The sequence below is a fragment of the Nipponia nippon genome, unplaced genomic scaffold (assembly GCF_047370975.1).
Source record: "Nipponia nippon isolate SJK-2023a ecotype South Korea unplaced genomic scaffold, ASM4737097v1 scaffold_5, whole genome shotgun sequence".
Lineage (NCBI taxonomy): Eukaryota > Metazoa > Chordata > Aves > Pelecaniformes > Threskiornithidae > Nipponia > Nipponia nippon.
In genome coordinates this window covers 15,174,043-15,201,448 of record NW_028262369.1, presented here as the reverse complement: position 1 = coordinate 15,201,448, position 27,406 = coordinate 15,174,043, and the positions used below count along the sequence as shown (strand labels likewise).

Below are 27,406 nucleotides of genomic sequence, written 5' to 3'. Positions count from 1 at the left end.
GGATCCTCTTTGGAAGTCAAATTGGTAATTATGGAAGACTCTCCTGAAACGAGCCACAGACACAGCCCGCCCAGCTTAGGAACAGCCACACTTCTGTGTCTGGGACCTGATGGTAAAAATCAGCCCCAACTGCAGGCGTTTGGTGACGCCAAACTGCGCCCACTGCCACCTTCCCCGCTCTGCCCCCGCCGGGCCTCCCCTGGCCGCGGGGACAGCAGCCTGGGCGCTCCCGCCCCATCCGCCCAGCCCCACCGCGCAGCTCGGCCGGAGGCGACCCTGGCAGGAGACACGGGGTAAGGAGTGCCCATACGAAGGGCGGGAGCCCGGCGCTCACGGTGACAAGCCCCGGCCTTAGCGCTGCGGGCCGGCAAGGCACGACCCTCCTCGGCCGGGCGGGAAGGCCGGGGGAACTCCGGGCCCAGGGCGCCGCTCCCCGGCCGGGCGACACCTGCGGGAGGACCGGCGAGGGCAGGCAGGCCGCCCTCCGGCGGCGGCTTCCGCTTCGCGTTGCGGAGGACCTGCCTCTCATTGGGCGCTCTGGCGGAAGGCCCGCCTCTCCCTCGGCGGCGCCTCAGGCGCATGCGCGCTGCCGGCACTTCCGGCGGTGGCCATGGTGACGGCGGTAGCCAGGTAGGGCCCGGCCGCCCCCGCCGCTCTTCCCCCGGGCCTCCCGCTCCCCTCAGCCCCGGCCCCGGCCGCCTCCGTCCCTGTCCGGCGGGGAGGCGGCTCCCTTCTGCCGGCGGCCCCCTCAGGGGCTGCTGGCACCCCGCCGTGGCCCTGCCCACCGCCGCCCGCCCGCGATCTCCCCGGGGGAACCCACGGGGAGATGCCGGGGGGCTGCGAGTGCGGGCCCGAGAGATGAAAGTCTGGCGAGTGTGAGAGGCTGGGGGAAAGTGCCCCGGGTCTGGGTGCGGGGAAGCCCTGGGCTCCCGAGTACATAGTTCATCGCTGTGACAGCCATTAAACACATAGTTATATATAAACCAGGGCGGGGAGAGACATTAAGCCAACTCTTCATTTTCTCGCTATGTTTTAGGTGAGTCTTGATTTGGTAAATGTCTGCAAAATACTTTCTCTGGCACAGCAAATATTTTAATTTTCTAATCGTGCCCCTTTGATTTACCTTTTTTGTGTCCCAAACACCAACAGAGGATTTTCGAGTGGGAGGGTTGGAAATGAAGCTTGGAAATGAAGCTTGTAACTGAATAAAAGTGGCAGGAAGATTTATGAGAAGATGATTTCTCAAGTCCAGTCTGATTTTTGGGTGCTGGAAACATATTTTTTCCCTCTTCCTGTACCATGGGGTGAGGTGGTTTTTTTGCATAACAATTATGTAAAAACATAAGCAGGATGCCATTGAATGTACTACTGAAATACAACAGATGGTTTTCCTGGGTGTTGCTTCAAGCAATGCTTGTGAGATGGTAGCTTGTTCAAATTGCACTAGAAAAAGTGAATTCAAAATATTACAACTGATACTTACCCACCCCCCAGCGAAGCTCAAACATTTGTTCATTGTTGCCAGCTACTTAGAATGAGACCTACCAGCTACCAGTGCGTCGCGCTTCTGTGGCGCTCCTGATAACACCAGTTGCCATCCTTTCTTTAGAGAATTCCAGTTGGGTTATTGTATTCCTTCTCCTGAACCCCTTCTCTGCTTTCTGTTTGAAATGGCTGTGTTGTAGTGAGGAGCTCTGGCCAGTTCCTGCATCCTTTCTTAGGAGTTTTACCGGTTTCTGATGACTTCTGTGTACTTTTTACATTATTTTCTGCTCGTAAAGTTTGGAATGAAAGCTGATTACGTAAGCACGTAAGTGCAGACTGGCATTTCAGTAATTCATTTGTTTGAATTAATTTAATCACTGTTTTTTCTCATTGGGTTTTGAATGAGTTTTCTTAAGTTTAACTTACAGTTTATGGGGATCTTGTGCATCAGAGAAATTGTCAGCAAATTTCCCATAGGCTTATATTAAACCACTGATTTAACAGACAATGCTATATGACTTTTTTTTTTTCCTGGCTTAGATGTCTATAAGTCTGATTTCAGTTTCTTTCCAAAGCAGTTAGGTCAGTAAAACTGCTTAGCTGATATAAAATGCAAGTAATGCTCACTTTTCTCCCTGTCATACGTGGCTTATAAGGGATTTAGTGAATTTGCTCCGCTGGAGGGAATGCCCATTTCCCCAGTACATATCAGGTTTTGATACGGAGTGTGATGAGAAACTTATCTGTCCATTCAGTTGTCCTCAAAGTTCTCAAGAATCCTAAGTAAAGACAGAAAAAAGTCCTTTTTGTTTTAATTAGCGTGGTACCCATTTTAGAGTGTGCACTGTAAAATCAGTGTATGCCCCAAAACTAATTACAGTAATAGAGAACTGTATAGAGAACTGTAATAGAGAACCATTGCAACCGATTCACAAGTTGCCTTTTTTTTTTTTTTTTAAGTATTGATCTTTATGGATGCTGTGGATTCAATACTAGAAATTACTTATTTAGTACTAGAAATAATCAGAGGGTCATCATAAGTTTTGAATTCACCTCTATCTTTTTAATCTGGGGGTTAAATTACCCCCACATTTCAAAGGTCACAGACTGTATTCCTGAGGTTTGTTTTTAGAGGCAGTTCTTGGCTGTGCTAGCATTGGACAGAGCGCGTTTGCCTGGACTGCTGCCACTTCCAAATTTAAGTCAGGTCTCTCCTGTTAAAAGACCAGAGGGAGACACCATCTCACAGAGTCACTGGCAAGTGAGTTCTTTTCAAAGGTAGGATATTGTGCTTTCTTCAGACTAAAGTCAGTAGCTAATCAAGCTTAGAGCTGCTGTGCTCCTGGACGAGGGCTTCCATAGGAAAAAAATTATTTTTTTCCTTCCTTTTATCCCCCCACCTTTTAAATGACACCTTTTGATTTCTGAAAATAGCCTCCCAGTTGCTGCCATTTGTCATGTAAAGGACAATGTGATTCTAGGTGGCTGAAGCTAAAGGAGAATAGGTGTTGTTTAGGAAAACTATCATGGTTTTCGTTTCTTTTAGGACTTGATCTCATCTTTGCTGCCTTTAGTGCACTCTTGACCTTATTAACTAAGATCCTTGTTCCTTTGGAAATCGTAGTCCTGGCTTTTATAGGATAACGTCCAATTCTTGTTTTAAGGGGAAAGTTTTTTTTTAACTGGATATATGTGATTTATTTTATGGTAAGCCTTTAAAAAAGTTTCCAATCACTTGTATTTGCTTACATTATCGGTGTTCTTATTTCTGCTCTCTAATAACTTGCATGTTCCAGCCCTGCTTTTTGGGATGGAGAACGGAGAATGACAGGACTTCATTTGAACCAATTATGAGCAGTGGTTTCTCTCCTGCCGATAACCTGGTGATAATAAACAGATAATAAACATAATCTGTTAAGAATTAATAACAGATTTTTTCAACGTGAATACCCAAATTTTTGAACAAAGGTGATAGTGGGGTCTCAGACCTCTGAGCAGGAGGTCTGAGGATATCCAGCTCATCTCGAATTAGGTGTGGAAACCCATGTGTTCCCCACCCTCCCCCACGTTTTTAATGTGACATGGCGTTATCTGCCCTGGGATACCTTTAGCTACTTCAAAGTGTTATCTATCTTAAGTTGGGTTTTATGCTTTTTATCTTCTTCTCCCAACCTTTGTCTTGCAACTTAGCATTTTTGTTGATATGAATCAAGTCTTTTTTATCTATGATCTCTTTCATTCTCCTTCAGATTGCAGCAGTTCTTTCCTCTGGCTTTTGCAGCAAATAACCCTAATACTGAACAGAATATAACTTCTCCTTCAGGTTGCAGCGATTCTTTCCTTTGGTCTTTCCACCAAATAACCCTGAAAACTGAAGAGAACGTAACTGCCACCCTGTTGTGTCAGTAGCCTGGCACTGGGCTCCAGAAGATGGATACTGTTGAACATACTGCAGTGTGGCTCTATGGCTTGAGCCGATTTCCACGTTCGCTTGTTCCACTGATATTTATTTTATCAATGATTTTTTTCAGCATGTTCAATACGACAAGCTACAATAAGGACTCACGCGTTTGTGGTATGAGCTAGCCTATGAAATCAAAGCAAAACTTGTTGCTGTAGGTCTACAGTGCTACAGAAATTCTTTCTTCCTTCCAAAATAATTTAGTTCGGCTAGGTTGTCCTCCTTCTCAAGTCTGACTGAACGGAGATTTTCTTTGTTCTGGGGCTTGGGGAGGAGTGGCTGCAGAGCTGCCTGGCAGAAAAGGACCTGGGGGTGTTGGTTGACAGCCACCTGAACATGAGCCAGCAGTGTGCTCAGGTGGCCAAGAGGGCCAATGGCCTCCTGGCTTGTATCAGGAATAGTGTGGCCAGCAGGACCAGGGAGGTGACAGTGCCCCTGTACTCGGCACTGGTGAGGCCGCACCTCGAGTACTGTGTTCAGTTTTGGGCCCCTCACTGCAAGAAGGACATCGAGGTGCTGGAGCATGTCCAGAGGAGGGCAACGAAGCTGGTGAAGGGTCTGGAGCACAAGTCTTATGAGGAGCGGCTGAGGGAGCTGGGGTTGTTTAGTCTGGAGAAGAGGAGGCTGAGGGGAGACCTTACTGCTCTCTACAACTACCTGAAAGGAGGCTGTAGCAAGGTGGGGGTCCATCTCTTCTCCCTAGTAACAAACGACAGGACGAGAGGAAACGGCCTCAAGCTGCGCCAGGGGAAGTTTAGGTTGGATATTAGGAAAAACTTCTTCACCGAAAGGGTAGTCAGGCATTGGAACAGGCTGCCCAGGGAAGTGGCTGAGTCTCCATCCCTGGAGGTATTTAAAGGACGGGTAGCCGTGGTGCTTGAGGACATGGTTTAGTGGTGGACTTGGCAGTACTAGGTTAACGGTTGGACTCGATGATCTTAAGGGTCTTTTCCAACCTTAACGATTCTATGATTCTGTGATTCTTTTTAAGGGGCCATTTGAGTACCTTCCTTGGAAGAAGGTACTGCAACTGTACACCCTAATAAAAAAGGGATCCACATCTCTGATCGGCTAGTCCTTCTCTCTCTTGCTCTCCCTCCTTCGTCTGGTCTTTCTTTTCCCCATCCTGTATTTCCCCTCCCCATATATCAGAGAGGGTTATCTGTTGATTCCAGCTCTATCCTGGAAGCTGCAAAAGTGGGTTGCTGCTGCTGACTGGGTTCATGGCCTGCTGCAGCCTTCGGGCAGAGATTGGGTAATTTGCCCAGTTCCTGTATATAATAGGGGGGTGGGGAAGAGAAAGAAAACCCATAAAAGGCAAGTAAAGATTTTTTCAAATGAAAAAGGATTAAAGGCAGACCTTCTTTCTTTAGAAAGTAGATGAATAAGTGATACGATTAAGGAATAAGTTAAGAAGGCTGGTTCATATTGATGAGCAATGGATGCTACCTGACCAAAACATGGTTAGCTTTTAGTTGGTAAGATGGGGGCTCTTTTCCACCAGCCCTGTGGCAGAGTTCAGTCCTTGCAAATTCAACCTTTATTTTTGTCAAAGAACGTGAAGGAACTGTGCTGTAATCAAACATGGGACTTCCTCCCATCTCCTAGTGTGGTTTAGTTAGAAAAGGTGTCAGAAAAGCCCCATCTTCCCAGTTACCTTTTCATCTGCTTTACACAGTCAGCTGCATTTTACTGAAATCAGAAGCAAAGCTGGGCAGGACCAGATTTTTAAAATGCCTCAGCTTCAATCTGGGCCCATAAAGGACATGCCACTCCACCTGTCAGCTCCCACTTTGGAAATAACAAAAGGTCCTAAATGGGAGCTGAAGATTTTTTTGATTCCAAAATGTCCTGTAAGCCCTGCTGCTCAATGTCAGAACAGCACCTGTTGTCCCTGCCCACATCTTGTCTTCTGAACCTCAAGAGACCTTTGAGAGAAAAAAAAAAAAAAGGAACAACATAAAGAGGGCAGCTGCTTTAAATGGCTAGCTGAACGTGAACCAGTAAGGAGAACCTCCTGCTTATCCAGCCTAAAGGTCAGTGGCCTTGTGTCTAAACAGCTCTTTCCCAGGAATTATTTTAGGGGCAATATACACTCTTACGTTCAATCAGCTCTACCAGTCCTCTGCTGTAAATCAGTACAAAATACGCTCTCTATGCGCACTCAGCACAAGGAGGGGGAAGAATAAGACGCTGGTCTGAGCAGCTGGGTGCTGTGCTCATGCACTGCTTTGCAACGGAATGAGTTTAATCCTCCTTTTGGGTTTCTGATTTCCCACTTTGGGCATACTCCCTACGCCCAGGGGAGCTTGTGGCCTGGATGTCTAGCTGCATTATGCACAGTGTGTTACACAATGAAGTACTTTGTAGATACATGAGTTAGCTCATGAACGGGAAGCTCCATAGTACCTTGAGAAGAGCTGTGTACTAACTTGATGACTTTATTTTTAGACCTTGTCAAGCTTATTTAGAGCTAGCTCAGCTATCTTTATGTGCTATTTTATTGTGTTTTAGCTATACCTCTAGAAATACTTATTTTATACAGTTTGCTACTGGTTCAGCGAGCTAGTCTGTTCACTGACCACCTACTTGAGGAATTCTGTCCAAGCCCGTGATGGAAATCTGGAAGAGCCTGACACTTTCCACATTAGCTCTGTTCCATGGCATGTAGAGCCTCTGTTACCCCTTCAGCTCCATACAAGCTCAGTCCTACTTAATGACACTGAATTCTGGCTTGGCGTTATTAGTTACCTCTTGTTTTCTGCTCCTCATGCTGTCCTTTTGTTTGAAGTAGTCTATGAGTTGTGTGCCCAGACCTTTCCAGTATCTGCCTGGTAAAGGCCTGTCTTGCAGGTCAAACTGCAAGAGTTTAAACTCTATCTGCACAACAGGGAAGCTGTGCTCCTCTTTGGTTTTGACTTCATGTGTGCCCCAAAAGTTGTAGAGATTCCAGGAAGGGGTTGTAACTGACTTTACTGTGACATCAAGCATAAAAGCTTGGGGGTATATACAGTGGGAAAATTAGTGACCTTTTTTACAGCAGAAGTATCACTTACTCTTTGGCCATGTAGTAAGCTGTAGCATAAACTACTCCCTTGAAGGCAGTGGCTTAGCAAGGAGATTAGAACTATGCATTGGTATCAGAATCCAATTCCAGGATGAGCTTGGGTTTCATTCACAGGTTTAATTTCAGTATATTAGAACAGAGGTTCATGCTGTTAAACTGCACAATTAATGTTGGCATAAAAGTAAAGAGCATTAATGTAGGCTTTAGCCTACTAGATTAGACATGTGGTTCATTTAAATCAGATAACTTGCCTCTACTAACGGGTGGTGAAAGACACTGGAGATGGAAGCACAGATTTCAGTGCATAAAGCAAATAACATGCTCCGAGAGAAAACTTACTCTGCGTCTCCAGAAGATGGACTGGCTTATGTCCATCTGGGATAATACACAGTCACTGGTCTCTAGCACGTAGCTACTGCGGTACTGGCTGTTCTAGAGAAATCCAAGAGGTTTTATTGCAATCAGAAGAATGCAGAGACATACCCCAGCCCTGAGGAGCTTCCATTCTAAATACACTTTGTCTAAGAGAGTGAATCTAGAGCAAAATGGAAAAGCATGTGGGAAGAGCATCTCCGAACCCAAGTTTGTTACAAGACAGCTGACAAGATCCAGCACCAAGTGTCCTGCTGGGATGTTCAGATTAGCATTTAAATGCTTAAAATTGGGTACTGATGTGAACTTTTGAAAGTCTAAATGAAGAGATGAGGAAATCTGTTGAAGATACCTCTGTGTGGGATTTGGTTTATTGGTGGTCTAAGGCAGGGTTAAGAAAAAGGATTTCCCTAGCTTTCAAGCCTCTGCTAATTTTCTCGATGGTGAAATGGTCTGTTTCCTTCATCTTGTGGCTCTAGGAAGACTGTTCATAAAGGAAAACTCATGGATCTCACAAGCACAGTCATCATCCCGCTGCTTTTTGGCAGCTTGGGGATCTTCGCCCTTTTCCGGCTATTGCAGTGGATGCGGATGCGAGCTTACCTCCAGGAAGCAGTGGTTGTGATCACAGGGGCTACCTCTGGCCTGGGAAAAGGTAGGTACCGACAGAAGGGCACCAAAGGCAGGACAAGCCGAGGGTTGTGGAAGGGCCACTGATTGGAATAAAGCAGTAATGAACAGAAAGTTCCTATTGCTCTGAATTTTGAGGGACATAGCTTGCACAGCCATATCAGTTCTAACTATAGCCAGCGCGAATTTTGATGCAAGAAAGTCTCCAAATTTGTTGAGGAAAATTTTAATCTGCTGTATAAACTGGAGCTCATCAAAGCAAGGAACAAGTTATGCTGTTCTTGTACTGTCAGGGGTGTTTTCTCTAAATCCTGAAAAAGCCAGAAAGTCAAATTGTTTCTCCAAAAGTTCCCAGACTACATTCATGTTTGTGTTATTTCCAGATACCCTGCTACACTTTCTACTCCTTCTCCCTGCCCCTCTCCCCCAGGTTAAGGTACTTTTCTCTTGTGGTACAAACCCATCCATTCTAAATTCAAACTCTTGGCAATATTAACACCAGTGAGTATTTTTTTCTAAATAAAATCACAGTATTTTTTTTTCCAAATAAAATTTATTCTTTGTTTGAGTGGATAGGTTCTCTAATTCTGCTTTCTCTTCAAGAAGCTTTTAAAGCAAGTATAGAAGACAAGGTGCTCTCTGCTATCGAGGCCTTTCACTAGAATGAGTACATTTCTAGAACAACAGAGCTTAAATTGATGCTGTCTTTGCATGTGAGCTTGTCCTTAAGGATAGGAGTGTTCAGTAACTGAATGGCCAAAGGAGATGAAATGGTCCTCTCTGCCTGTCAGAACCAAAGAGCTGGGAGTGGTAAAAGAATTTGTATTTCACATCAAGAAGAGAGAGAACTAGTATCTCAGGAGAGACCTTCCAGCTGTGATAGGCCGGGCAGATGAAGTACTGTGTGGTGTTGGGTGTATAGATTTCCACCACTGTACAGTGAAGTTTCCCCCCTTATTGACTCATTGGCAAGATCTTACACTATTCCCCTCACTCCCAGTTATTAATATACTACACCACCTCTAATTGCTGTGTGCTCTTAAACACCCTTCGTTACCACCCACTGTAATCTCTTGCACAAATAAGCAATTTGTCTCACTGGATCACAGAGGGGTGGGGTAGAAGAACACGCGGTTGCCTCAGCAGCTGGTAGCACTGAAAGGCAGACAATAGCATGGCATCCATACTTCAGCCTTTTCTTGATGAAGAGGATCACCCTGATGAAGCCATTAGCTCCAAGGCTTCCAAAACCCTTGGAGTGTTCACTAAAACTGAAACTCCTAAGACCGGGCCCTGCTGCATTAGACGACGTACACAAGGTAACCGCAGTGCCTCTTAAGGAGGGCATATAGTCAAAAATTAAGAGGCACAGGCAGGTTCAGCCAGCTGATGGGGGTGGATGCATAAACAGCACAGTAACTGCATAACCAGCCCAGTAACTGTGAACACACCAGCTGCCTCACCGCTGTCACACGTCTGTCAAAGTCACAGGAAAATGGCATCTTGCTGTGACTTCACTGTAAATCAGCCTGTTACTCAGGAGTAATAAAGCCACCTTAGATCCTTGCCAGCTAAAAGAAGTTTTAGCCTATCACCAGGTATGATGTGGATCTGCTGTTTGACTCTGGCATTGAAATGTCTACTTTTCTCTCTTCCTTGCTTCCCCCAAAGAATGTGCAAAAGCCTTCCATGCAGCTGGCTGCAAGCTGGTGCTCTGTGGCAGAGACAGCGAGAAACTCAAAGACCTGGTGCAGGAGCTTTCTACCATGACCAATCACCAAAAGAATGTAAGTATGGGAGAAGGAGAGGCTTGTTGTCTCATGAAGCAGGGATTTCTGTTCACGTTATTACAGAAGTTACAGAATTGCTTGTGGGTTGTTCTGTTGAGCAATAGGAAAAATGCAACTCTGTGGTTAAGGGTAGATATTGTTATAGGAGTACATTGAGCTGACATGTCATATCTTGTAAAAACCCTACAAAAATAAGCCAGCTGAAAGACTCCTTGCCTTGTAATGGAAGTGAAAGCATGCGAGTGCAGAGTGCCCAGACCCTGTGCATCTGTATGTCATATACTGAATCTGGAAAAGTGACTTTCCTTCTGTTGGCTTTTATTTTTGATGTCTAGTTCTGCTGACAGTGGCTAAGAAGGGTATTGCTGGGTTCCGCAGAAGACACATGGGTTAAGTTTTTTACTTTTTCGGATGCATTTTCTTAATAAGACAATAGGAAACTTTAGTACTTGAGAAAGATCTCACTTGCCCCTTTCCTAGGCTCTGGTATAAGGAACAGGCTACAGGAGCAGAGAAAAACGAGAGCACAACCTGCTTCTGTCACGTATTCCTACCAAATGGAACCGCTGCACTGTAATTGCACAAGGTTTAGATGGCCCTGCTTCTGTGTTTCCAGAGCTGGGAAATCCCATCATGAGCATGAACATAACAGCACATTCAGCACAGCCTGAACTGCTCTTTTGCCAACTTTTGTTTATTCACAGACACACAAACCTCACACTGTGGTATTTGACCTCTCGGACACTAAAACTGTCCTAAATGCTGCTGAAGAGATCCTGAAATACTTGGGTCACGTGGACATACTGATCAACAATGCAGGCATCAGTTTCCGAGGCACAATTGTGGACACAGGACTGGATGTGGATAAGAAAGTGATGGAAACAAATTATTTTGGTCCTATAGCCCTCACCAAAGGTACCTGTGATCCGGATTACAGGGGGACAATGAATTTGGCTGATACCTTCCACAGGCCAACACAACTAAGCACAGCTTAACTTCTGTTTGTAATTGTATTTGGTACAGTACAGTATAAGAGGGGAGGAAAGTTTTGTTTTATGGGCAGGCCTAAAGGAAATGCTTGGGCATGGCTGCATGTGAAGTACCTGATTAGAGATACCATCTTGTTTAAAAAACCTCCTGACCCTAGTTTGGCAGGAACTTATAAGGAGAGATATGGTTAGCCTGTCTGCGCTGATAAAACCCTAGAGAATGCAGTACGGGTTCTAGGTGAAGCTGTAGCTTTCCTGGGAAGCTGCTTTGGTTACACAGAAAGTTCAGCCTGGTGTGGGTCAGCTGCAGGAACTGGAAAGATGTACTGGTGGCAGAAAAGAGCAAGTCCTGCTGACCATGCCTGTGGTGGGAGATTATAGCAACTGTAACAGCCTTTGTGCAGCCTCGTTGGCACAAGGAGCCTCCTCATAGGTGAATGTCCCAGCCAGACTGCAGCCTCAGTTAGAGGCATCTTAAGCACTGTCCCTTGCCCAACCCCTACGCTGAACAAGGATCTTGTAATTCACTTAGGCGTCTTTGAATGCTCTGAAAGCATCGATTCTTGACAGCAGTAATGGCAGGACTGTTATTCTGAATGAGTCTTTTCTGTCTTTTGCTAGCACTTCTCCCCTCCATGATCAAGAGGAGACAAGGCCACATTGTGGCCATCAGTAGTGTTCAAGGCAAAATAAGCATTCCTTTCAGATCCGCATGTAAGTACCTCCACAGAAGATGGGGAAGACATATTTGGGGCACCGGACTGAATGAATACTTGGCTACTGCTTCCACATTTAGCTCTCTGTAGAGCTGGCTGCATGCAGGGAAGGCAGAGCTGTGCATCGTTCTTAGTGTGGTCACAAATCACTGACAGCTGTTGAGGAAGGCACTCTCAAATACAAAATTTTAGCCCTGTCCTAAAGTTGTTAAGGGATGGGGAAGGAGAATATGTTTTCAATCTCTTGAAAACAGCTTGATATTCCTATCTTAACACTTGAGAGTCTCTATAAACTTTCTGATTAATTCCATAATTTTATTGCATTTTATCCTTGCTGTTTGCCTGGTTAATCTCCTATAAGAAAGTAGGAACTTTTTGTTTTAGTAAGTTATGAAGTGCCATAGTACAACCAATGCCAAAATAAAAGCCTAAACAGTTATCTTGATCCAGCAAGCTCTTTATGCTAAATCAGTTATGACAAGAAATAATGTTGGTGAGATTACTGGAAAAGGCCTTATAAAAGATGGAGGAACTAAAAGGAGAGGGTTTGGCATACAAGCACCTGTAAATCACTGAAAATAACTATAAAAATGGAAAAGTACAGTGGTGATGGCATAAGAGTGGTAGGGCATGATGCTGAGTGAGGAACGTCTGGGCCACCTGGTGTTGCAGATGATGTGGGTACAATTGCACCAAGAATTGTGTTCTGAAGAGCTTCCTGAGCGCTTGCACAGTGATCAGAGTCGTGTGGGCCTGGCAGGATGGAGCTCAGCTCTTGCCTAGGTCCTCAGACGGGGTATGCAGCCTGCGCTCAGCTCTGTGCTGCTGGTATCAACCCTGCTGCCGCGTTGAGGTGATGGCAGTCATGGCGGTAGTGACCAAGTATATATGGAAAGGGAGCGAGCAAATGGAGTCGCTCAGCCGTTTAACAGGGGGAAGTCCTGCCTGAGGCCACACTTCTCTACTGCTGTCTGCTTGTGTGATCAGGTTTTGACTTGTGCTCAGCCAGGCTCTGAACTGGCTCTGCAAGTCCATAACGCTCAGCGCATGCAGGCCAGCAGGGTGCTTGGCAGCGAATGTCAGCTCTGCCCTCCTGTACTGGCATCGCATTCCCCCAGCCCCAGCCTGTCTTATCAAATGCTTCCCAAGCCAGGCTTCGCGTCTCCTTTATCGCGAGTAGGAGGCAGCTTAGGTTCGCTCCGTAGTGCTTTGGCAGGGCTGTGATATTAAGCTCAGGATCCTAGCCAGTTTCCAACTTGAGTATTTACATTTTGCCTTCCTAAATTGCCTCTCACTCCCACTACCTGTTGCTGCCATTCACTAAAAAAAAAAAAAAACCCAACCTAGAAGTTGGAGAACAGCTGCTGGGTTCTTGCTGAGAAGTGGCTGCATTGCAGTGAAAAACCCGTTCAGGGGAGTGAATTTTCCTGCAGCCTTGCTCCTTCTCCTTAATGCAGTCCTTTTCCTGTTTTTCAGATGCTGCCTCTAAGCATGCTACCCAGGCCTTCTTTGATTGTCTACGAGCAGAGGTAGAGCAGTATGACATTGATGTGACGGTTGTAAGCCCCGGATACATTCAGACAAACCTCTCTCTCAATGCTGTAACAGCAGATGGATCTCGCTATGGAGGTGAGATATGATTTTGTGCCCTATATCTAAAGCATCTCCACCTCACTGAGTTACTCCAAGATGTGCTTGCAGTATATGGCCTCTAGTGGGGACATAGGTTAGCCCTGAAGTATCAAAAGACAACTCTGGATGCAGGGTAGGAACAGTAACCCCCAAATTTAGCCTTCCTAGACAGCAACTACTGCCTTCTAGCCCAACCATGAATTATACCTGCCTGTGCTCCCATACACAACTGGTGTAAAAACCAAAACCATACAAGCAGCCATGTACCTAGGAAAGGTACTTCAGCGTGGGCTTACCTGCTGGCGTTGGTGCTTACTCGGCTTTCCTTTGGCAGTTATGGACAAGAACACCGCTGAAGGACAGACAGCCGCAGAGGTCGCTCAGGTGGTTCTCAATGCAGTGGGACAGAAGAAGAAGGAAGTACTTGTAGCTGGCCTAACCCCCTCCCTGGCTGTCTACCTGCGAAACCTCTTCCCCAGGCTCTTCTTCACCTTGATGGCAGCTAGAGCAAAAAAGGAGAGAAAAGGAAAGGACTCTTAGAGCTCAGCTCATTCGAGCAGTAACTGTAGGCAGAGGCTAACCCCCTGCAGATTGGCTGGGACATCAGTGGAGGTGCTCCTGCAGGAAAAACCTTTCTCAAAATGCTGCAATTTAGCATTGCATGGAGAGTGGGAAGCGGTTTCCCCCACATCAGGTCAGGCCCACTTGCTGGAAGACAGCATCTAAACCTCACCTGAAGAAGGGTGCTTGGACAAAGGGGGAGAGCTGAGGCTGCAGGGGAGGGGAACTGAAGGGAACACACTTTGCAGCAGGGGAGGCCTATGTGCTGAAAGACAGCACCTTACCTCACCTCACTCCAGGCATGCTAAGCTTTACTGGCCTGCTACAAATAAAACCCACCTGTTTTGCCTTCACACAAGCAGATCTTGGCTTTCCCCACCCCGTGGCCCCTGTGAAATACAGTCCTCGGCTGGGAGCTCTCGTGATCAGTGTCTCCTTCCCACGCCCCATCTGATCTAGAACATGTTGCTTGAAGTGGGAAACTTCACAGAGCCTCTGCTTGTTAACGCGCCAAATCATCTGACACGTTAAGCTAAAGTCAAGTCTAGTGCTCCTTTTAAAGAAGCAACTGATGTAAAATTTAAGTTTTATTTGGCAGTTATTTTATCTGTCTGAATCATGCCTTACTGATGTACAGGGACATTTAACTCTGTGCTACCCGACAGTACAGTATTAACCCCTAATGCAGGGGAAGCACTGAACAGATAGAAAATAGCACCACCAGGTATGCTGTTGTGTGTAAATACTGCGCAGCTGGCAGCAGCGCGCCTGGTCCACCTGAAGGCCTAGAGCACGGAGTAGGTGCAATTCTGTAGATGCCAGGCAGACTGTCTCCTGGCAAGCAGAGGAGAATCTGTGTGTGTAGAGAGGACAGTATAAGAGACAGACCCTTAGTTCTCATCTGTTTTAAAGCAATCACGGATGCCAATTAGGATCACATCCAGTGGGGGAGCGATACCCGCCTGTTCACATATCACAGGCTTCAGGGAGTCTGACAGCCTGAGGAAGTGCCATATTCCATTCTTCAGCCCTTCTCCTCATGTGAGGGATACCAGCACCACTAGGAAAAAGGAGTGGCTGCACAGAGATGGTTCAGTAAGGACAGAAATAATCTTTTTTTTGACTTATAACTGAAATAAAGCCTACTAGTGGGAACCAAGGTCCAGACCCCTGCTGCCGCCTCCATGCACTTACCAGCATTCTCCATGTGTACTGCCTTGTATGTCCTGCCTGTGAGTGCACATCTGATGACAAATAAATTACATTGCTATGAAATTAATCCTTTGTTCTACTTCATCTCCTCACAGCAGGTAACATTAGAGGAAGAGAAAGCAGGAGGGTTTTGTTTTTCTTTTCTTACATTCCTGCAAGGTGCTATTTTACCAGTAGTAGTTGCGGAACAACATACTTCATTCCAGCCCTCTTTACATCATCTGCTAGCTCACAGTACACATAGTGTGAATCCACACAGAGGACTAGTCACACTAAAACTGATACAGGTGTGCAGGCCTAGCAGGACCTTCTCCTTCAAAAAGCCTTTTCTTGACCACTACAGATTTATAAATGATCTCTGGGAATCCATCCCAGATGATGACCAGGACGTGTTTAATGATCACAATGCCGCTGCTCAGCTGGGACATCCTCTACCATTTCCGCTGTGGCTGAAGTTGCAGATTTGTTACATAAAGGCCTAGGGTTGAAGTTACAAGTTGAAGCTTTCAGGTGTATGTATCTTTTTTCCTGTTAAGATAGGAAACCAAGGCATTACCTTCTCTCCCTCTCCACAAGGAGAGTTTCTGTAAGCGTTACTTGTGCTTTTCCCTTCGTGTTTTGCATGTTCAGGTCCTCCACTTCTTGGCAAAATACAGTACTCCCGCCAGTCTTGTCCAGCTGCTCCGTCTTCTGGTGTTTCAGGTCATGGCTCCCCAGGAAGGACCAAGGGGCCGCTTTGCATTTCTGTGTTATCTTCCAGGGTGCTGAGGGCTGTGACACATCAGGCCTGAGGAAAAAAAAATTACGTGGGGAGTTACCGTAGTTACTGTTTGAACTACCGCTCCAAGGCAGAGGTTACTGACAGCAGGCACATTCCCCTTTGACAGTAAATTCCCTCTCTGTGATGAGAGGAATGTAGCACACTCCATTTCAGAGCACCTCCGTAACAGTCGGGATGGGCAGCAAAGCGTGCGGGGCTTTTGAAAGACAGGCTTGTTCCCAGCCGCTGTAACCCACGGCTACCGGCACGGGGGAGGCAGAGACTGACCCCGAAGTCCTGCATACAGCAACCATCCATGCAATGTGGTGAAACACACGACCCTTGAGACCCCTCTCATTCTCCCAGGCCACCTTGCATCGTTACAGCACTGACTGACTAATAGCCAGGATATCACCAAGCATTTTAGCTACATTATCACTAATATTTCTTGGAAAACAAGCCCCCATCTATGTCCTCTCCACCTCAGAATGGAGTGAAGGGTGTGTTTTTAAAACAGACCTACCTGTTGTGACAGCTAAGCTGATTTTTCACCTTTCCTCCTGCAATAAGAGACCAGAGGAAACTTGCTCATTTTTAACTCCAGAGTCTGACGCAAGCCACGCGTTTCTACCAAGGGTTAGTCCTTCTGCCATAGTCATCATTCCAGGCAAAGGAAAGCTTAACACAAAAAACATGCCCAGGACCACAGAGGTTTGGTGAAGAAAAGGAGCTAATAGCCCTGACAATTATTCTGCAGTATTAAAAAAGAGCAGGAATGTCTTTTGTGTGGCTAGCATAAGGATGTTTCAGGGCCTTCTGCAGCAATAAAGTACGTATTAGCTATGGGAGATCTGCCACTAGTTTAAAATTCATCCAGTAGACGGGACTTTAGGAACAAACAACGCCAGGACTCGGAAGGCAGCCAGCCCAGCCGTCTTGGCCTAACCGCAGAAAGATGAAGTACTTGCATTTCTTCCCCTCCTGTCTGCCAAGGCAACTGCACATTGTTGCTATAAATAGAGACGCTCTGGATCCCAGCTTCTTTTAACCTTGGAGGGAGACAGCTCAGCCACTGTACCAGCAGAAGAGGCAAAGGGCTGTTGCCACCTAGAAATGTCTCGATGCCACAGGAGTTTCCTCCAGCCCATGTGCCTGCTCAGCTACAGCTGCCTGCGCGGGTGGTAAAAGCACTCGCTCAGAACTGCTGGCAAACCCCGTTTGCCCAGCCCGCAGACGGCTGGGATGCACGCCCTGCTAACACAAAAGCTGCATCAGCAGAAAAGCACAAGTTGGAACCGCGGCCAGAAAAGGCTGCTGCAGTCTGGAGGCGAGGGGGAGTTCTTGGTGCCTGCTGTTGCAATTTGGAAAGATAAAGATAGAACTACTGAATTTGGTTTCTGACCTCATGAGACTCCTTTCCAAGGTCAGTGCTTCATCTGTGGAGGTCAGACTGCAACTACCACTGAAGCAAGCAGTACACCTGTGTGCAGGCAGCTTTTATTACAGGGCTTTACTCTTGTATTCAGATCCTAACACTTGAAGCTGTGCCAAGCCGGCCTTGTAAATGCAAGCCACGCCTATTTTCCATCTGGTAGGAGGAGATTAAAGAAAGCAAGCCCCTATCTTTTAAAAGTCACTGGCAGATCTTGCAAAACAGTAAATACTTGCCATTCTAAGAACAAGATTTTGACAGTTTTGAGCTAAAAAGATGAATTAATGCACAAGACTGAATTCTAAAATTTCAGATAACACAGTTACAAGATACAATCACGTGGATGCCTTGCAGCAGTAGCAGGCAGCTCCAGAAGCATGTTCCAAGCAAGAGCAGTGGAATTGCATAGGGTCAGGGCACAGCCAGAGCATCAGCAGCGGTAACAAAGCACAAAGGTAAGACAGCTGGGCTCCCACCTCAGCAGTCCTCAGCTGCATGTGCTACAACACATGTCAGTGGAGATGTATCCACACTGGAAAGAACTTGTACAGGAACTGAGCAGAATGTGTTTGTAACTGGAAACTTAAGAGCGTTATCTCCATCGTGCAGAGAAGTAATAGTTGGAGGTGGCGGGGCAGCAGAGGATTTGGACACCTTAGCCCCAACCATCAATGCTTAAGCAATTATCAAAAAGATACAAACACTGGGGTAACAAGTAAGCCCTCTTCCAAGAAACAAAACTAGTCAAGCAAGAGGGAAAGCAACACTCCACAGCTATTCCTTCAACAGATGGCTGCTGTGAAGTAACATGGGTGCTGCTGCCATGTGCAATGGACAAGAGGAATATCAGGTCTGTGTATGAGCATGCATAAATAATTATCACCACTGGAGTTCTCATAGCAAAGCCTCCATCCCCTGGAAGCACACTATAAAAGGGAACTATGATAACAGTAACCAGAGAGCAAAAGCATTTGAAATTCTCATCCTTTAATGGTCAACAATAACTTCTGGCTGGTTCTGTGTAATACAATTAAACAATATACTTAAATGTTTCAAAAAAAAAAAAAAAGAAGCTCTCACACCCCCTCTTTCTATAGCTTTCTTTCATCGACGTTCCGCTGCTGGATTGGACTCCCATGGCCTAACATACAGCTCTCAAGTCACCACACATTCACATCTTAAGTGTAACGAAGAACTGAAAAACCTTGGTGCACCAGTGATGTGTTATTTTAAAAATAACAGCTCTATTAAACCAAATCCTTCCCAGTCTCCACTGCTTCTCAAAGAGGAAAACCAAAATGTTACTGTGGGAGTCTTAATACACTTGTCTTTGTGGGTTTCTCTCTTCCCTGCTGAAGTCATACAGCATAGAGTTCATAGATCTTCTTTACACAGTACACCAGGGCAGCGAGTGCTATTGTGTTATGCAGTCTCTTTCTGTGCAGGTCGTCCTTCCTCACCAGCACCACTGGAGTGGAGGAGGTGAGCGTATGCAGGGGCAGGCGGGAAAGTTTATAGGCATCGTACTCTACTTGGTACTTGCAACAGGGATCAAATTGCCAAGAGATACCATAAAGGGTGCAGCAAGCCACGCTCAGCACACCAGCAGGCAGCGAGATGTAGTGAGAATAATCTACTGGAAGTGCCAGAGGGGTGAAGAGACAGGTGGTGCCCGCTAACACGGCGGTCTTGTGCAGGCAGTTCCCGACAGTGATCCAGCGGGCCGTCTCATCCCCAATGCGAGTGGGCTCTATCACTATGTATTTGTACTGCGCTTCCAGCGCCTGCTCCAGCTCATACTCAAACTGGTCCTGAGCGTTCTCTCCATTGTAGATCTCGTGCACGATGTAACAGTCCGTGGAGGACAAGGTGACCCTGTTAACAGGAAATACAGAATTAAAACTACAGAGCTTAAAGACGGACTTTTCACCCACCCAGCTGTGAGAACAGGCGAGAAAAATGCCTGAAGTGAGGGCAGCCCCTCAAGGTCAGTCACTGCCTCTGTTAAACAACAAGCAGCTTTTTCAAATCAAGATTCATTTCACATCAGCTAGTTATGCCTCCTGTACATGAAGTCATCCCAGAATAAGGCAACATATTTTTCCTTACCTTTTCCTAACTTGGAGGAGCTAGAACATTTTGAGAAAAAATAGGATCTTGTTAACAATCCTGAAGTGGTTCCTCACACTGAGACCCAAGCAGTTTCTCTGGAGATACTGGAAGCGTCACACCCTAGTGACCACACCCCGTCAATGAACGAACCATACAGACTTCAGGAGTTTTCACAGAAAATAAGACTAGCAACTCATCCATCAAGAGGGCAAGTTGCACTGGAAGGTTTTAAGAGAGGAAGCATCTTCAGATGAATACGTTTGCTTTCTCCCCACAGTAACTACCTCCTTGCCACTGATGCAGTTTGCTATTTAGTCCTCCGTAGTAAATCCAACAAGGATGGCCAAGAAGCATTGCTGGAAGTGAAGGTGAAAAAGGTAGCAGAACACTCAGTTTGTTACAGAACAGCTCACTCCTGAAACAGGGCACAGCAAAGCAAGAAAGGAACATTTTTTAACCCAGGCAGGCTTTAGCAGTGAAGAAAGAGCTGCTCGCTTTACCTTAGAGCAGGGTCCCTGCTGACAGGGGATTCACAAGACTTGTACATTCCCCCATCTGAATAGCAGCTTTCAGCTACCTGAAGTCACATCAGTTTCCACCTTCCCTCCACCCTCTTCACACACATCACCTTGGCTGCAGCTACATTAATGTGACAGACAGCTAAGAAATAGGATTATGACTCTTTACCCACGCTGAGGAAGGGTAAACACCCAGCCATTAGAACAAGGCAAAAATCCTCCCTGCTAAGCAGAAGAAATAACTATTTCTGACCTGCTTGTGCTTCACCAGAGCAAAACTGAGCACGTAGCCTCTGAAGGATAAAAATATCTAGCAGATTTCCTTTAGCAGAAGGAGAACAAATGGCACACATATTTGACCTAATCACAGCAGACAAAATCCCAACAGCATTTAGACCCTCCCGATACTGGGAGGCAAGACACTGCTGAGATGGAGAACGAAACTAGCACTTCTTGCTCCATTAGTACAGTGGTACTTATGTGCATGCACTGGAAAATAAGGGAGAAAAATACACATTCGCAAGCTGCTGTGTTACCAGACATTACCCTTAATGCGCAGCTCCATTCATGCTGCAAAGGGTATCGTGCAGTGGCCATCTGTAATCAAGAATATTGTTAAATTACAAGCTGTTGCCAGAAGTAGCTGCTTTTGTGAACAGCAGCAAACGTATCAAACAGCAGGACCCAAGACGCACCGGCCTCTCTCAAAGCAGAGTAATAAGCAGTTTCATTAAAAGTCTGGCTGGAATTTATATAAACTACAAGGAGAACTCAACTCAACAAGCTAGTTATTGAGTTCTCTGCAGTCCATTTCCCCCTTGGCCTGTTCACGGGTAGAAAGAAAAATAAAAATCCACCTGAATGCTGTGTATGCCAGGGGCTTCTTTAAGGCCATCATCTTGTAGGACATTGTTTGGAAAATTATGATTAACCCTTTCAGAACAGGATGCAGTGGGTTCTGACATTCTGTAGTGAATTGGCAAGTATTTAAAGAAAAACTTCAAAACACAGCACTTACTTAGATAAAAATTTTAGAGTACTACATCTCTAATGTAACTGAGAGTATCAGCTAACATTAAGGAGTTTCCAACAAAGAACTAGTTAACCAGGTGTTACCCTGAGACATTAAGGACACAGCTGGTAATGGTTTCTGCCAAGGATTTTTTTTCTTGATGACAACTGTTCCAAGTGCAACTTCTGCCAAATCAAAAATTCCAGTTTCATTACAGAAGACATGCTGAGATTTAAGGTAACTCTGTAAAACAACACCAATGACTACGTGAAACCACTTGCTAAGGCATAATGACTTCAGGGAAAAGCTATTGCTGAAAGGCATTTTAAAGCTGGAAGCTGACCCAGTGCTAACACAACCCTCCAGATAAAATTAGTATTTCCTACCAAGGAGCATTTTCAGTGTTTTGTAACACGTAGGAACACACAGCGTGGGTCTGCAAAACTGTCATGGTTTAACCCCAGTTGGCAACTAAGTACCAGAGAAGCAGAATCCAAATTCAACTAAGAACTCTGCAGAGGCTCAGGAATAGCACAGTAGCCTATTCACCCTTGGATCTCCCTGCCATCAGTGGGAAAACAAGGGTGAAGCAAGCCCATTTCTTCTCTGCCTGTACAAGAACCATGAGGAACTGGGCTTCTAACTCTAGGAATTAAGTCAAGTAACGACATTAGATAGGATTTCTCCAGGCTCAGCATCAGGACAGGTGGCACTAACCTATCAGCCTCACTTCTCCTTGCTCAAATCTTGCCTGTTCTTCCCTCTGAATATCCCTTCTTTCCTTTCACTGTAACGTACACGAACAGAGCCATACCACAAGCAAGGGCCACCTGTCAAAGAGAGCAGGAATCCGACAGACTTCGGCGAGAGGCAGTACTGTCCATCTCTTCTGGAATCTTTTGGCTTGCCAGGCTCTGGAGCTTTTTAACAATAAAGTCAAGAAAAGCAGAATCCTCCTAAGCCAAAACAAGCAGATCTTAAAATATGTTCTGTTGAAAAAATCACTGGGAAATAAACTGCACAAAGGCTTCATCCCTGATAGAGTCTGGCCCTTTAACTATGCTGTTTCTCCAAATTAGTCCTCTAATATGGGAATAAAGCTGTATCACAGTGCTGAAGCTGCAAATGGCAAAATGGGCAATCCAAAAACAAAGAACAAAGAATGAAAACTTAGCTGCTCAAACAACAGGACACATGAAGAGTCAGCAACGCAAGCAGAAAGTCTCCATTTCTGTAACAGAGGAAGTGGGGTTTATCACGTATTATTTTCACACAAGAACTGTCTGCCCCTGGAGGATGGAAAGCTGAAAACTGGTTTGTTTTCAGATGATATAGGTAGACACAGATGAGATACGTGGGCTTGAGAAGGTTTTAGACCTTGTTGGCATGCAGAGTAGGACCGAGGACCTCAGTCCGCAGAGGCAATCTCTCCTGACACAGCCTTTCAATTGAACACAGCAGCTGCACATGAACAAATCCAGTCAAAGCAATTGGATTTGCTCAAACACTGGGGGCTATGGAGTTTCCTTTTTGGAGCTCGTCCCCCGCCCCCCCAGCAACGACAAACAAAAATGCAGAGCTATGCAATCGACTCCAAGCTGGCATCCACTGGTTATGAAGTGCAGTGATTTGATATAAATTCCATTTTACTTAAAAGAATAGTAACTAACCAGTGTCAGAGAGGATCTAGTTCCAGAAACCATAAAATGCTGCCACATATTCAGAAGCCCAGCTTGCTATTTACTAGACAGACCAGAACCTAAAAGCAGTTGTTAATATTCAATCAAATGCTTTTCCAGGACCTGCCTCCCCACCCCAAAAAAGAGGGCTATGTTAAAAAGTTGTACAGCTGTTCTACAAGAATAGTTCTGGACCTTATTTCCAAATAGTTTTTTCTATTGCAGCTTCACACATTCTATTCTTGAGAAATTAATTTAAATATCTCATTCCTGGTACCAACTGCATGCATAGATGGGGGAATGTGACAGTACTCAACTGTTCAGCATAGAAAGATGAAAATAATTTAAAATCACTGATGTAAAATTTTGGTATTGCCAAAGTTATAAACAAGGAATCAGTTGTTAACAGAGCTACCACCAGCAGGAGGGGCAGAAGTGTCTTAGCTATAGGGCAAGCTTCAAATTACATTTGGATTATCTTCCTAACATGGGAATATCAGAGAGCACCAGGAGAGGGGTGCTGCAGCTGGCTGAACAATAGCAACTCCAGCAGTTTCCCAGTTACAGCCCTCAAAGCAGCTCCGTTTCTGTGCCTCCAACTTGGAAGCAGTCTCCTAGCTGCCTCTTGAAAACAGCAGCTTGTCTGTTAAATAAGTTGCAACTGGATAGTCTTTATGGATGAAGAAATAAATACCCTTCTAAGGAGGAGACACAATGCCACTCGATGTAAAAAGAGCTTAAGTTTTGCCAGGTGCCAACTGGCAAAAAGAGAAACAAATGAACACAGTGCTGAAAACAGGGCAGATGACAACATCCTGGAAGAAACCCCAGCATCCTTCTACCACTGTCCACTCGCAGGGGAGAATGACTGAGCCTCACGAGTTTGTTGCTGTCAGCCTAATGGTGTTCCTCGATCTGCCAGATAGACTTCTGGCGAGAGTTTCAAGTCGTCCAACTATCTCAGTTCTGCAAAATGTTCAGAATCAATTAGAAACAATCTCAATCTGCACAAAGCACAGGTACAGTTCTGTGCAAAAAAAAAAGGTTCTTTTTAAACCCCTCCCATAACACATAGCTCAAGTTTGTTGGGTTTTGTTGTTGTTGTTGTTTTTTAAAAGAAGAATGTTCCTGGACAACAGTATTGCTCAGAGCACCAAACATACATTCAGATTAACTGTAAATGAAGACCAGCCTGATTAGTAGTTCAAAAAATAAGAAAGGAGAGGCTTACAGCAGTGTGATAATGCCGGTCACAAGCAGCACACACACACATAAAATCTAGTTTAGCAATGCAACAGAGGGACTTTATGCTGGCTGGGCAAGTGAACTGCAGAAAAAGGACATTACCGATAGCCAAAGCACAGCCAGTACTGGGGTCATTATTAGCATCTCAGACAAGCTTGAGTAAGTCAAAGTCAAAGCATGACGAATTCAAAAACTAAACTCCCCTCACCCCACATAAATCCTTCTTGAAATTTAATTTAATTTCAAGATTAAGGAATGAGCTGTGGTCTGGCTTTAATTCTCAGTGGAAATACTCCACCTCAAAGTCATATTCAACAGTATATTTTCCTACTCAGGAGAGCTCCAGGATATGGCATACAGAAAGTACAAACACATCCGAGCTTAAGCACCTGAAGAATTGTTTCTCTGCTGAACGTCCACACAATATAACAGTCTCATGCGATCAGCCACAGCTGTCAGGCCTATGGCTTCTTAAAGGCCATTCTCAACAGGTTGCCAATGCATGCATTAAAGCAGAGGAAGAACGGGAAAATCGTAGCAATAAAGCAAGACTTTTGTTCAAAAGATACACCTTAATTACAGATAGGAAAGAGGACAGGAGAACACAGGCGAGATCTTCAAGCAGCTTCGGCAAAGGAAGACAATACTAAGGAAAACATCACCAGACCATAACAAAAAGCTCCAGCCACCAGAGCAAAAAGAGGTGTCAGTTTTGAGTCAACTAATGATTAGCCAGGCTAATGGAAATAGGTCAATCATTGCTGTAAGCAAACAGAGTACCAGAAATCTGAGCAGTGCAGGTAGTGAAAGGAGAGATCTCTTTAAGGGTGCAGAGAAGCCAATACAAGCAGTGGTGATGACATTAAAGCTGTCCTTTCTGGAGTCTATTAGAACATCTTCCAGGAGAACAAATGGCATTCTGTCTTGTGTTCTGGCGGTCATCGTGCTGAATTTTATACAAAAACACTAAGTACAATTCAGTGTCTGTTCTGTATAAAAAAGTTATTTTGGTCTACAGATTAACAATTCCCTTTAGACAGTCTCCATTAAAGAGTCTATCCAGAATGAAGAAAAACAAATATTTAGTTGGTTCTCGTCAGTGTTTTGGGTTATTTTGTTTAACCTTATTATTTCACCACCAGAGCCCAGCTGGAGTTCACAGCCAACATCCTTTGAAATTAACATCCTTACATTTAGTCCTACTGAGGAAAGCACTTTTTGACCAATTTCAGACTTCCTTATATCAATAAAGTCATTTATTGATACAGTCTCCACAGATAGAGTTGCTGAACCTTTTTTTTTTTTAAATGAAAGCTGGTCTAGTCTAATAGCAGACAGTATTTTATTCACTACTGAGTTTCCTCACACCACCTCCCAACACACAGATGCCTTTTAGACTTGCTGGCTGACAACTATAAAAACTCCTTGAAGCAGCTCATTTATGAGGAAAGCTGGATTAGCATATTCAGTTCAAAGGAATGTGTCTTTGGACAAGAATCCTGCCCAGTCTAAGAAAACTGTATTCACCGTATAAAAAGCATATGTCATCATTTGATGACATCAGGTCTGTCAGCACTGCCTTTTACACAACTTGCGTTGCCAGCAGTCAAACAAGATCAGTAGGTGTGATTTAGGATTAGCCACTGATGGAGAGAGGCAGAGGCCCAGTCACGCGTATCTCCAGCTCTGCAATTGCAAGGAAGAAGTAGTACCTAGCTGACATCACCTGATACCTACGAGAAGTATGATCTTCCGTCACGTTCATATAGGATGACACCTACAAGAACGACCGTATTTTGATAGGGATTGTGAAACGCTGGTCAGTGGTGTATCTGTTGTTCTGCTATGTCGCTTCTGTGCTTTCTTATACTTAGCTATATACTTCTCATTGCCAAAGGAAAAATACTACGTGCAGCAGGTTCACGAAGTAACTCATGTTTATGAATAAGTATTTTTGATCATAAGATCAAGAGTAATCATAGCTTAAAAAAATCACCTCAAACTACAATTAGATTATTGTATAGTTCACAATCTAGACTAAGTTACAAGGTAACAATTCACTTTTAAGTCTGCGTCCGTTTTCACCCTGGTAGAATAATTTTCATTGAAGTTATTAAGTGCTCTTTTCCATATTTTTTTTTCTTCACTTCTGCTGGGAGGACAGATCTACCACATGAAAACTCCACACCTCGCGTGCTTAGCGCTGGTGCAGGCGCCAGCAGTGGTTCAGACAGCTTCGCCACTATGCCACTGAGCTCTGAGGTATTCTTGGTTGTTTATACGAACTACACTGATGCAGTAATTCCATTGGCTCTTCCAGTTCAATTACTTTTAAATTCCCTGAACAGAGACAGCATTCCTGCAATTCACATTAGCGCCAGAATTTTAAGGGCTACTTGTGGCTATCCTTGGCTATGTAAATTCAACACCATCAAAAAGAATACTGTCGAATTACAGCAAGGGAACAAAATGAAGCAAAAGCCACAGCAAAAATGAAGAGAGATACCAGAGTCTCTAGGTAAGGCAGCAGGACAAAAGAAAACTCCTCACAATAAAAATGCAGCAGCTTTTTCAGCAGCTGCTGGTTACATCAGTCAGCCCTGGGGCAAAACAGGGAAAATGCCAACGTAAGGAAATACAGGGTTTAACTAGACATTTTAAGTAGGTACAGAACTGTGCATACAGACTTTAAAGTAGCTCAACAAGATTTTCCTCTGTTTCTTTTTGCTGTATTAAAGTTACGATTCCCAAAGTTCTACAGCTACTCTGAGGGTAGTTCCAGCACGTCCTAGCTGCTCCTCCGCCCTGACAGAGGCAAAGCGGGAGCCTTACGGAGCCCTGCGAGCGCCGAGCCGGCAACGGCCGCCCGCCCCGGCCCCGCGGACCGCGGCGGCTCCGCGCTGAACCCCCAAGCGGCCGGGACCGCCGCGGCCGCCCGCAGAAGGAGGTCATCCTGGAGGACTCGTCGCTGCCCTTACCGCCTTTAAAAATAGCCGTGAAGGAGCCTCCCCAGGGCTGGCCCTCCTCCACCCCGGCCCCGAGCGCCGCATCCCCGCGGCGGGAAGGGCTGCGGCCGCCGCCACCGCCACCCTGCGGGCCGCGCTGACCTTCCCCGGCCCCGGCCCCCCTCCGCGGCCCCATCCCCGCGCCCGCCCACAGCGGGAGCCCGCCGGCCCCGCCGAGCCCCTCCGCCCCGGCCCCACCTCAGCGGGGCCGCGTCCCCCACCCGCCCTGCCTGGCCACGCTCCCCTCAGCGGGGCCCCCGCCCTTGCCGCGGGGTCGCGGGGAGCCCCAGGCGGCTGCGGCCCACCTCCTCCCGCTCCCTGCCCGCCCGAGGCGCCTCGGCTGCCCCGCACTCTCCACCCCAGCCTCAGCTCACCTCTCCCGGCCGCCACCGCTGTTGGTGCTGCCGGGGCCAGCGCGCCTCCTTCCCCACGCCGCCATCTTGGAGACACTCGGCTCGCAAATGTCTCCGCCAACGGACCCCGGGCCCGCCGCGACGCCCGACGGGAAATGTAGTTCGCGGGGGCCGCCGGAACCACTCAGCGGGCGGGGGGCGAGCCCACCTGCGGACTACAAGTCCCACAGTGCCCCGCGCCACCGCCCGGCCGCGGGCGCCCCTGGGACGCGTAGTTCCCTTGTTGGGTGTGGGGGTGGCGGGGCCGGACGGGGCCCAGGGCGGGAGGCCGGACGGGGCCTCCAGTCACTGGTGGTCGGCTGCGGCGGGCAGAGC

General features: G+C 46.2%; 2 protein-coding genes across 8 annotated transcripts; one reads left to right on the top strand and one right to left on the bottom strand.

Annotated features, from left to right (window-relative positions):
- The first annotated feature begins 550 nt into the window (after window positions 1–550).
- On the top strand, window positions 551–14,982 carry DHRS7B (dehydrogenase/reductase 7B). 7 transcript variants are annotated; one of them, XM_087731112.1, is made up of 8 exons: window positions 597–1,036; window positions 3,809–4,060; window positions 7,865–8,040; window positions 9,687–9,802; window positions 10,510–10,720; window positions 11,416–11,508; window positions 12,987–13,139; window positions 13,477–14,982. In XM_087731112.1, the coding sequence occupies exons 3-8, from the start codon at window positions 7,890–7,892 to the stop codon at window positions 13,680–13,682; spliced, it is 930 nt and encodes a 309-aa protein (XP_087587238.1). In that variant the 5' UTR covers window positions 597–1,036; window positions 3,809–4,060; window positions 7,865–7,889; the 3' UTR covers window positions 13,683–14,982. The 7 variants fall into 7 exon arrangements, with proteins under 7 accessions (XP_087587243.1, XP_087587241.1, XP_087587238.1 ...); XM_087731113.1 differs by having other exon boundaries at window positions 614–630; XM_087731117.1 differs by lacking the exon at window positions 3,809–4,060 and having other exon boundaries at window positions 551–630.
- Window positions 13,511–27,404, bottom strand: TMEM11 (transmembrane protein 11). Its single transcript, XM_087731118.1, has 3 exons — window positions 27,053–27,404; window positions 15,472–18,982; window positions 13,511–13,644 (listed from the first exon to the last, which is right to left on the bottom strand). Exons 1-2 carry the CDS (start codon window positions 27,115–27,117, stop codon window positions 18,466–18,468), a joined length of 582 nt encoding a protein of 193 aa, XP_087587244.1. The 5' UTR covers window positions 27,118–27,404; the 3' UTR covers window positions 13,511–13,644; window positions 15,472–18,465.
- Window positions 27,405–27,406: the final 2 nt, after the last annotated feature.

Bases quoted from the DNA above. Each gene is read 5' to 3' on its own strand.
- DHRS7B (XM_087731117.1), top strand. From the start codon at position 611: ATGGTGACGGCGGTAGCCAG. The intron at 10,721-11,415 runs GTACCTGTGATC...GTCTTTTGCTAG, and splicing joins TCCTATAGCCCTCACCAAAG to CACTTCTCCCCTCCATGATC. The intron at 11,509-12,986 runs GTAAGTACCTCC...CCTGTTTTTCAG, and splicing joins CATTCCTTTCAGATCCGCAT to ATGCTGCCTCTAAGCATGCT.
- TMEM11 (XM_087731118.1), bottom strand. From the start codon at position 27,117: ATGGCGGCGTGGGGAAGGAGGCGCGCTGGCCCCGGCAGCACCAACAGC. The intron at 18,983-27,052 runs GTGAGCTGAGGC...TCCTGTTAACAG, and splicing joins AGCGGTGGCGGCCGGGAGAG to GGTCACCTTGTCCTCCACGG.